General features: G+C 47.1%; 1 protein-coding gene across 1 annotated transcript; it reads left to right on the plus strand.

Annotated features, from left to right (window-relative positions):
* Positions 1 to 1,558: 1,558 nt before the first annotated feature.
* LOC117583145 (homeobox protein HMX3) lies at positions 1,559 to 5,947 on the plus strand. Its single transcript, XM_034271334.1, has 3 exons — positions 1,559 to 2,395; positions 2,456 to 2,657; positions 5,189 to 5,947. The coding sequence occupies exons 1-3, from the start codon at positions 1,559 to 1,561 to the stop codon at positions 5,626 to 5,628; spliced, it is 1,479 nt and encodes a 492-aa protein (XP_034127225.1). The 3' UTR covers positions 5,629 to 5,947.
* Positions 5,948 to 10,362: the final 4,415 nt, after the last annotated feature.

The following is a 10,362-nucleotide window of genomic DNA, read 5'->3' on the forward strand; positions in this document are numbered from 1 at the left end:
CTTTTAATGGTTATTTCTGTTGGCATTTGTGTAACTAAAATATAAAAAGCCGTCGGCTCTGGTGTAGTAGAATTTCTACCGCTGAATACAGAACCACACGGCATACAATTTCCACCCATAAACCGATACCATATTTCATTATCGCATTTACTGAACAATTACTAAGCAATAACTAAACAATTAGTAGTAACAAACAATATCCAAGCAATTTGTCTCAATTAAGTAAGACTGCACTTGATCAATATCCAGTGTAAGTCCATCCATCCATCCATCGAAAGAGATGGCTCCACGGCGCCAAATAATTTCCAAATGTCTTCGAATTTATGCACATTTTTTATATCATTTCCCCTACTCATGATATTGTTTCTCTTTCTTTTTTTGGTCGGGGGGCTTTCGTCTTTCTCCCAAATTAATGGTTCGTTTTTCTTGCAGCAATTTAATTGCAAACGCTTGACAATTAAACGCGGGCTGCCTCCAGGGGAACGGCTCTCCGTTGGGTGCGGGTCATCGTCATTATGCTCAATCGTAGGGTGGAGGGAAGGGTGCTTCGGGGAGCATAGACGACTCTCCTGCTCTGGCTCCGACTCTGCCACGGCCTCTGTCACGGCCTCTGTTGGCTGTTGGCTTTTTGAGTTGTGAAAACTTTGCAGCGACGACGACTAAAATACTAAATACAGTCTCGTTACAAGCTGAGGAGCGTCGCTATTGTTGTCTCGCTCTTGCACGGCAGCCACATGATGAACGCCATAATTACCGTTACGTATACGCCACCATTGCTATTTTTTTGTTGCTGTAGCCGATTGGTGGTGAACAGGCCGGCAAGAGCGAGATAGTGATTCATGCCAACCGACTCAGTCTAACACACGCGGCTAAAGGAAAACTGGTTCTCTCACACAGAGAGAAAGAAAGAGTAAGAGAGAATCGACGTCGACGCTGCCGCTTGTTGTGCAGTTATGATTTGATTGCCGAGGCCGCGCCGTGCTGGGTTGTTGTTTAACCACCGACAAACGAGACACGAAACGAACGACGCGACGCAACGAGGAGACGAGACGTGACGCGACGCGACGAGAGAGCCAGAGAGATGCTAAAGAGACGCTGAGCAACAGAGCGAGACAGCACGCACACAGAGAGCGAGAGACGCAAGGCGGCAGAGCGAGAGAGACCGAAAGAGAGCGTGTCAGTGCGGAAGCGACGCGGCGACGGCGGGCAGCAAAAGAACTGAAGAAATATCGACGTGTCTAGTTAGCGAACCAATCTTCAAATCTATTTCGAACGTCGAGTTGAGAGGTCCTCCTATTGGATCAGCGTCGTCGTCGTTTGCCCTCGTTAATCGTCTATCGCTCATCCGCCTGACACCCAGAGACTCACAGAGATAAATCGAGATACGTTCCGTGCCGTGTTCGAAAGTAAACGCCAAGTGTAGCAATCGAATCAGTGTGCAATCAGATCAGTCGCTTCTGGCACCTGCAAGAAGGAGACACAGTTTAGTGCTTTGAGCGATACCAAAGTGACAAGTATTACCCGCCAGAACGTAGCTTAGATGCTCTGTCCTCCAACCATGCGCCCGGCCAGCCCCGCCGAATCGGAGATCTCCGTCGGAGGAGCTCCCAGTCCGCTGCCCACGCAGCTGCAGCACCAGCACCAGCATCATCCGCATGCCCACCACCACCAGCTGCACCATCCGCGTGCCAGCACCATCGACTTGCTGCAGCAGCAGCAGTTCCTCATGCAACATCATGCCGCCGCCGCAGCAGCAGCTGCCGCTGGACTCACACGCGGTGCCGTCGGCAGTCTGCCGGAGGACTACTTTCAGCCGCTGAAGCGTTTGCGCATGTCCTCCTCCTCGTCGGAGCCGCGGGAGCACACGCCCAGTCCACCAGCCCTGGCTCCGGCACCCACTGCCGCCGAGTGCCAGCCACAGACCACCACCAAGTCGGCCATCGAGGGTGTGAAGAGCTTTTCCATTGCCGACATTTTGGGGCACTCGCAGAAGCAGCGCTCGGAGTCGGTGTCGCCACCGCCGGCTGCCACACTGCTGGCCCCACCTGCCAACAGGCCATCCTCTGGTCTCCTCCAGCCACGCACCGAGCCCCTGGATGCACATCATGCGGCGGCGGCGGCAGCCATGCTCCTGCCCGGAGCACAGATTGTACGCCCCTGGGATCACCTGCTCGGCCCCATGCCCGTGCGCCCCTTCATTCCCTCGGCCCTGCTGCACTACGAGCAGCGCCTGGCCCTGGACTACCACCGACAGCTGCAGGAGCACTTCAACGCCCAGGCCCAGCTGCTGCGCCACATGGGCATGGACATCATTCCCTCGGAGAGCGGCTCGGACCGCTCCAGCTCCGCGGCCAGCGATTGCTGCTCACCGGAGATATCCCGCGACTCGGCCGCTGCTGCTGCTGCTGCAGCCGCTGCCGCCCGCCACAGCCACAGTCCGCAGTCCTCTGCTCAGGTGGCAGCCGAACGTGAGCGCCACCATTCAGCCGGATCGGCAAGTGCCTCCAGTCCCTCACAGAACAGCAGTGGAACTGGAGGAGCATCAAGTGGAGGCAACGCTGCTGCAGTCGCCGCTGCCGCTGCCAAGGCCAAGGCCAATGGCACACCGCTGGACGCACTGTTCCAGATGACCACCAAGGATTTCGATGAGTCTCAAGGTAGGTCCGCAATTGCCATATGTACATATGATATTAGGTTCTGTCTGTCTGTTTGTCTGCGATTGACAAATGTCTCAATTATCGAAATGAATTTATGCGATTCTTAATTAGAATAAAATGCCTTCAATTTGTTCTCGTATCGAGATATCGAAATTCCAGATGAATATTTAGCTTATTACTGGATGATGTTTGCCATTTATCAAGCAGCAAATTCATTCGTATTTCGTTTAATTGAAATAAACGGCCAGCAGATCGCCTTTCCCCTCGTCTCCGGTCAATCGATCTGAGTGGGGGTCTCTTGATATGTAAATTCCCCTAACCGATTCGATTTTGGGCTTTTAATTAATTAGCAGCATGCGCCACAGACAGAAACAAATTGCTGGGGTGGAAAGGGGAGAGCTGCTTTATAAGAATTATTTCTAAAAATTGAAGAGATCTTTCTCGAACTCTAGCACAAATTTCAATAGAGAATGCAATTTCGAACACAATCTATTTACTGCCTGGAATTACTGAAATTAAGTCACAGTTCAAGTTTGACACTGATTCGAGTGCATTTAGTGGGCGTTTTAAGTATCTACTGTCTCTCGCACACCCCCCCAATGCAGCCCCTGTGGCGGCTAGCCAGTGATTTCATGGCAATTAATGTTTAATAGTTTCAACTGTCCGCATTAGTACTTACTCGCAGTACGAGTATTTTTGTTGTCGTGTATTCTGCAGCGATTAGCAACAAATTTTCCATCGCCCCAGCGTGTGCATTACCTAATCGAGTTTGCTATTTGTTGCTATGTTCCTCATTGAACAATTAACATGCCGTTTCCATTTGTTGCTACTCAAAACTAATGGCCGACACACTCTGGCCCCCCAGACTCAGCTGCTGCGTCTCGGTCGTAAACATGTTTTAAAATACAGAAAGAGCGATTAGCGGCAACACCCATTTGTTGTATAAGTCTCTTGGCTGGGCCGTCTCTCCTCTCCCCCAACATTAAGTAGACAAAATATAAATATTACTGTTTATCAAATATTGTATAACACAAAGACGAAATATTTACGAGGAACAGATATGTGTGTGTGGAGTTGTCGTTAGTCAATCAGCGGAGTAGGAGGAGGAGCCGCCAGTTGCAGTTGCAACGGAAATCCCATAAATATGGGCGAGTGCACATTATATCTTTGGCACTCACTAAAGATAGTTCCTGCCACGTCTCTACGAATCTTTCTCTATGTAATGATCCTTGACCTGCCCAGACAACTTGTCGCCTTGGGTGCCAACTGGAGTTCCCAGTACTAGCGCCAAAATTAATACATAAAACCATCCCAGAGGCCAACTGTTGCCGTAGATTCCAGGGAAATCGATCAGATTTCGAGCTGAAGCATAACCATATTTGAACATATTGAGCACGGGCACCCATGACAAATGTGACCAAAACAAAACTCCCCCTAACTAAGGGAATAATTTACGAGTATTTGTGCGCTGTAAGTGGACACCTGAGAGGGCAGAGGGACGGAGAAAGGATACCCAAGTGGCCTGGCCCTGCACATTTCTCTTTCCTTGCTGTAAAGATAAGTCAGAGAAACTACTTAATGAGTCTCTGATAAAAAACAAATACAGCGAAAGAGAAAGAGAAATATAGCCAGAGAGAGAGAGAGAGAGAGAGTGAAGAGGCGTGCAGGCAGTCAAGAGCCTAATGGGTTTTGGGTTACAAAACGCGCTCTAGATAACGAATGGCCAAATTATGCGTTTGCATTTCGAATAACCCAGACAACACTCATACACCCACACGCATACCCGTTTTCATATTCATATGGCATTCATTTGAGTCTGAAGCTGACGCTGGCGGCTATTTAATTAGTTTTTAATGTTGATCTAGTTTGTTTGACAAGCAATCGGAATGGGTGTGAAACTATCGGATGTCGAACCGGTCTTGGCCAATATTCAATAAATACAAATATTTATGCTGATGTTCGTTGGAGGCCTGCAGCTTTGACTGGGGCCGCTCCTGGTCGAGACTTTGTATCTCCGAACCAGGAAATGTTATGCAAGTTTTGAGCAGACAGATTCGAGCTGAATGCATTTTAAGTATGGGCCAGTGGCTCATTAATCAGTGTACTGTGTGGCACTTAAACTGATTTGTAGGTGTCAATAATTATTATAAATCACACGGCAATCGAGACAAATGAGCAACGCTCCAAAGATTGCATAAGACTCAGCCAGGTGAAGTCATTAGATTCGCACACTCAATGAACGCCCACAATTCGCGCAATCAATCAACTTGCAAATTATACAGCTCCGACTCGCTGAGGTGTCCGGTCTCTGGGAAATCGGAATGGCAATTGCAATTGCAATTGCATTATTAAAATGTATCAATCGCTTGGCATTTAAATTAACGCTTGGCCCCGTCCGGCAATTAAAACTTAAGGCAAAAGCCGCTTGTTAGCAGCAGCAGTCGGGGGGCAACCGGTTTGGCAAATGCCAACTACAACAGCACCTCTAAGTCGACTTCAACTAACCATCTTTCTCTCTCGCTCTCTTGCAGACAAATCCCATTTGGACATCTTCTCGAACCGACCGCAGCCCAAGAAGAAACGCAAGTCCCGCACTGCCTTCACCAATCATCAGATCTTTGAGCTGGAGAAGCGTTTCCTCTACCAAAAGTATCTCTCGCCAGCTGACCGAGATGAGATTGCCGCCTCGCTGGGCCTCTCCAATGCCCAGGTCATCACCTGGTTCCAGAATCGACGCGCCAAGCAGAAGCGCGACATTGAGGAGCTGAAGAAGGACTTTGACAGCGTAAAAGTCTTCTCCGCACACAAATCCTTCCTGGAGAACGTCAACGATCTGAGCATCCTGAAGAAGAAGCCCATGCATGAGGCGGATATGGTGGGACTGGCAGCAGCTGCCGCCGCAGCGGGCATGGTGACGGTGCAAGTGCCCGGATCGTCTGCCTCGGCCATGGGCGGTGCACCACCCAAATGAAGGCGCGGCCTGGTGCGCATAGAACCGCATATGCAACCTGATAAATGGTACAGAAAGTGAGCAACGAGGAGTCGAGTATTTTGTTTAATTTTGAGTCGAGTGCGAGGGTGTCCGGGCGAGAGAGTTCCCCGACCCAGCACTGGGCTTAGGCCAACAGGAAGTGCAAGGACAACCTGACACTCTTCCGCGGCCGAATACAAAGGGCAAAGGCAACGTGTAAGGCCAGCCAACAGCTGAGAGAGCGCCACAGAGTAACTCAGCCAGGACAAAGGTTACTGTTGGCCAGTCACAGCCAACAGCTGTCGGAGCCAAAGCTCATCAACACAACACACCGATAAGAACACACACACACAACCAAAAGGCTCTTTTCAGAGCCACCAAACTGTTGGGCAAAGAGCATTTCAAATTTCAACAGTCTCCCGCCCAATTAGCGTTGAAAGGTTGACATCCGTTTTACTCCAATTAATATTTTTCAGCAAGAAATAAACAAAACAAAAATCGAAGCACAAAAGACCACAAATTGTTGTCAATAAATTTGAACATATTTAAGCAAACAATAATCAAGTCGGCAGCTGGCATTCCCCCCATTCTGCCTTTTGTCGGTGAGTTTAATTCTGAATTGAAATTCTCGAATTCCGAATTAGAATTAGAATATTCTCTGCCGGAGAATCTGATCAGCTTTTTAATGATGTTGCTACGTATTTTGTTGGATCTCCGTCTCAGTTTTGAGTTTTGGGAATCGGAATTCACAAAGCCTTAAAGAAAAAGAAATCTTTTTTAATTTTTATTAATGATTATTTACAGCCGTTATTCATAAATTAAAACAAATTAATTATTAATTTAATCACTTGCCACAATCGAAAAACGAGTCGAAGCGTAGCTGGCTGGCTTCCCCCGCCGCCTTTGCAGATTTGTGCACGGCGCCAATTTGCATATGAAATTTACTCGAAATTATTTCAATATTTATTAATTTTCGTGGCAATCATTTTCATAAATTCCCAACTGGAACGGCCGGCGGGGGAGCGAGCTGCGAAGAGCTGCTGCGGCTACCGTTTGCGGCAGAGTTCAAAGGTAAGCAGCAACGCCAGCGGCGCATACATTTTTCACTCCCGAACTCTGGACTGAGGATGACCTGCGAGCCCTCCTAAACTGAAGTGCGCCATCAATCTCGCGAGCTCTCCCCAACGATACCCAAACGAACTCCGCTGAGCTGTGTCCAAGCCAGGCCAAGCCATCCGCTGATCGTTTGTTAATCATTTGAATAATCAAGCTATCAATTCCGCTGCTAATGATGCCGACCGATTGGAAGAACTGGTCCAGGCCAAGCCAGGCCAAGCCAAGCCAAGCCAAACCGCTCGACCGTTTGTCTCTCACAGGTCGTAAAGTAGCTCGGGAAAAACCTCTTCAATATGCATGAGATGCAGATCGAACATCCCGATCCGAAATCTTAGTTAAAAGCAATTTATTTTCATTTCCAAATGTGTGACAATGCAACGCATGTGCCGCGATAAAGAAAACTTAAAAGACACTCCACCGAAAAGGCCTCAAATCTAGTTCAGTTTCTCAGTCCCCGATCTCCGATCCCCAATCCCTGGGTGTTATTAATTCCCCTTTGAAAGTGCTGCGGCGAAAGTGGAAGACCTAAAGGCCCCATTTAATTGAAATTAAGTTGTACTTCAGTGCGAGTATCACAGGGAACACAAATTACTGGAGCCATTACCGGGGGCATTAGGTTTTAGTAGCTGAGAAAATTCGCCCAGCAAATCGGGGTAAAATGCGGCGACTCTAATTATGGGAAAAACTCTCAGCACTTCCGTGAAAACCAACAGAAATGCGTAAATGTCGAAACCCATTAATCGAATCAACTAAAAATGACTATGAACCAACCGCACGATCAGTGGAAGTGCCACTACCTGGCCCCAAAACACGTCTTTAATGAGGCCAGCTGCTCGTCATAATGGTGGTTTCTATGTGGTCATAATGTTCTCTTGTAATAGATTTAATTGAGTACTTAGATGGCAGATACTTACAGCTTAAAGTAACAGCAAAGAAATTGAAATGTTGACCAAATTAACTTACATTTAAATCCAACTGCAGTTGGAAAGGGTTTGGCTTCACTTTAGTGAAAAACTTCGTGGATTAAAGTCAAATTTGGTTTCCCCTTTAATTCAAAATTTAAATATTTTCTTATGTATATTTTAGGAAAATGTTCTGGGATATATAAGCACAATAAGCAGACTTCGAATCCATCAAATAAAGCATCAAAACATCACTGCAGCAGTGCAACAATTTCGCAAGAGTTTTGGGGTATCTGGAGCGCCTTCAACTTTGTCTGGGATGACGGTTCCCGTTCCCTTTGCCTTCGCCCAACTAAATGTTCTGTCTGCCCTGCTCAGCCATATTGTCAGCAATTACTCAACATTTCCCTCGTCAGAGGAGGACAGATCACACGATCAAGTGCTGGCTGCACTCTCGCACACTCACAGGGACTCACACTCGTCGACCTACATCAAGTGGCAATCGCAGTCAGAGACGGACTTGCAGTCGGAGATGGAGTCAATGTTGGACTTACAGTTCCAGTTTAACTGGCGCCGCGTTGCCAAAAGATGAAAAGTTGCCCTCGCGGCGGTTACAAACGACTCCGTGTCCCCTCCACTTCCCATCCACTGCTGATTATGATAAATGCAAACAATTCAGCTTGGCACACAAATGCAATCAAAGGACTGCAATTTTACAACTTAGTTGTGAGAGGGAACAAAACCAGTTAAGAGAGACCCTCTCTGCTCGCTCGCTCTCTCTCTCTCTCTCTCTCTCTCTCTCTGTTGTGCGGATCGCTTCGCCCCCCAAGAGGCACAACTACTCGCAACATCCGCAACTCGGTTCCTGGCCAATGCATTCGTGTGCGTGTGCATCTATGAAGCAGTTCTGCACTGCTCTGTGTGTGTGTGTGTGTGCGATAGAGATATAAAAGCTAAATTGGTAACTCATACTTAATTTGTTGGCGGCACCTTTGAACACGCTTCCAATTAGCTTACAGCCGACACCTCGGGCTGGGTACCCCGACTGCCGCACGGCCGCTCCGCCAGCCACGTTTTGGGCCACAGGATAATACCAAATGGAAATGATACAGCAGAAAAGCAGTACCCATGGACGAGCAGCAATTTGTTTTTGCTTTATGTCCACTGATTTCTGTTTCATTCATCCAGCAAAGTTGATCGTGATGCGGCAGATTTCGATCAAAGAATCCAAAAAAAAAAAACAAAAAACAAAACAAAACAATACAACAACAAACACTACATTCACTTTCTGATTCATGAATGAAATTGTATGATTCTCCCTCCGAAACGTTAATGAAGTTGTAAATTATGAGAAGCAAAATTAACATTTTCTTTCAAAAAGAGCAAACGAAGAAGTTTTTTACGTAAATACAAAATATCTTTGATGTTCAAGCAAGTAATATGAAAACGCAACTGAAACCATCTAAAAAAATTATGAATAAAATAATTAAAACTTACTTAGTGATCAACATCTTCGATTCGATGTTTTAGCAATTATTTCAAAGCCTGTTCCTGTCCTTTAAGCCGTCGTAAGTATTCTCAAGCTTACCTCAAAGTCCTCCCACAGCTCGAAAGTAATAAATTTGTAATAAAATCCAAGTTGTATTGGGAGCCGATATGGTAGTTCCCCAAACTGGTAGCAGTTAATTTTTATCACGATAAGATCACACACAAAGAACCGCCAAGTCCATCCAAATATTCCCTAAATTTCCATTCCATTCCATTCCTCCCATCCCATCCAAGACCAATCAGCCACTTAGCTCCAACCCGCGCAGAACACACACGTAGGCGCCTGCAGCGTGAGGTTCTGTGTCCATCAACCATCGTTGGATTTTGCCGGACACGTTCGCGGACAAAGTTCCAGCTCCGGCTGAGGGGCCACTTAATTCGTTTGATGGCAATGCGTTGACGCCAGTTCCAGTTGCTGTACCGCTACATCAGCGATAAGGGAACGCATTTGGTCACAGCTCCAACAAACTAAAAAGTGTTAATGGGTGTCACTTTAGTTGGACTCCCCGCACTAGTTCGACTCCAAAGCACTTCTTTCCCCTCACTCTGTGTCTCGATCGTTCGTTTGGCTGACATTAAGCTTCATCAGACATTCAACCCGATGCTGAATTAGCATACAAATTACACACGAGCACTGCTAGCACTCAAAAAATGCTTTTGGTTTGGGATTTTCTGTTTTCTCTGGCTCTCGGCTCCACTCTGACCACAACAAAAAGCCGACAAAATTCGCCCCAAACGCTTCCAAGTGGCAAACGGCTACCGATTTTATTATTGATAATGTTTTGATTTATCACAAAGATATACAAATTGCCACTGCTTCGACTCCAACTCCAACTCCAACTCCAGCTCCGACCGCGGGTCCATCCAGGCTGTACGATATCTTGCCCCAAGGCGCGGCACTTTTGTGTATCTTGTGGATAAACGTTAAGGTATTTCGTTTTGAGACCATAATTTTGTATGCGGTAGCCCCAAAGTTGTCTGCTGGTCGCCTGTTCGCCTGGTGTTGGTGTCATTTTTTGGCTTTTGCGGCTTCTTGGGAACCCTTAAGTTGACCGATCTCCGAGCTGGTCGTAATAGATGGATCGAATCCGATCCGTGTGACACAAAGTGTTCGTTTAGCAAAATTGTTTGCGACAATTTCGTGTCGCCTTTTGTGGTCAGAATCTGC

The sequence above is a fragment of the Drosophila guanche genome, unplaced genomic scaffold (genome assembly GCF_900245975.1).
Source record: "Drosophila guanche unplaced genomic scaffold, DGUA_6, whole genome shotgun sequence".
Taxonomy (NCBI): domain Eukaryota; kingdom Metazoa; phylum Arthropoda; class Insecta; order Diptera; family Drosophilidae; genus Drosophila; species Drosophila guanche.

Bases quoted from the DNA above. Each gene is read 5' to 3' on its own strand.
- LOC117583145 (XM_034271334.1), top strand. From the start codon at position 1,559: ATGCGCCCGGCCAGCCCCGCCGAATCGGAGATCTCCGTCGGAGGAGCT. The intron at 2,396-2,455 runs GCTGCTGCTGCT...TCCTCTGCTCAG, and splicing joins TATCCCGCGACTCGGCCGCT to GTGGCAGCCGAACGTGAGCG. The intron at 2,658-5,188 runs GTAGGTCCGCAA...GCTCTCTTGCAG, and splicing joins GGATTTCGATGAGTCTCAAG to ACAAATCCCATTTGGACATC.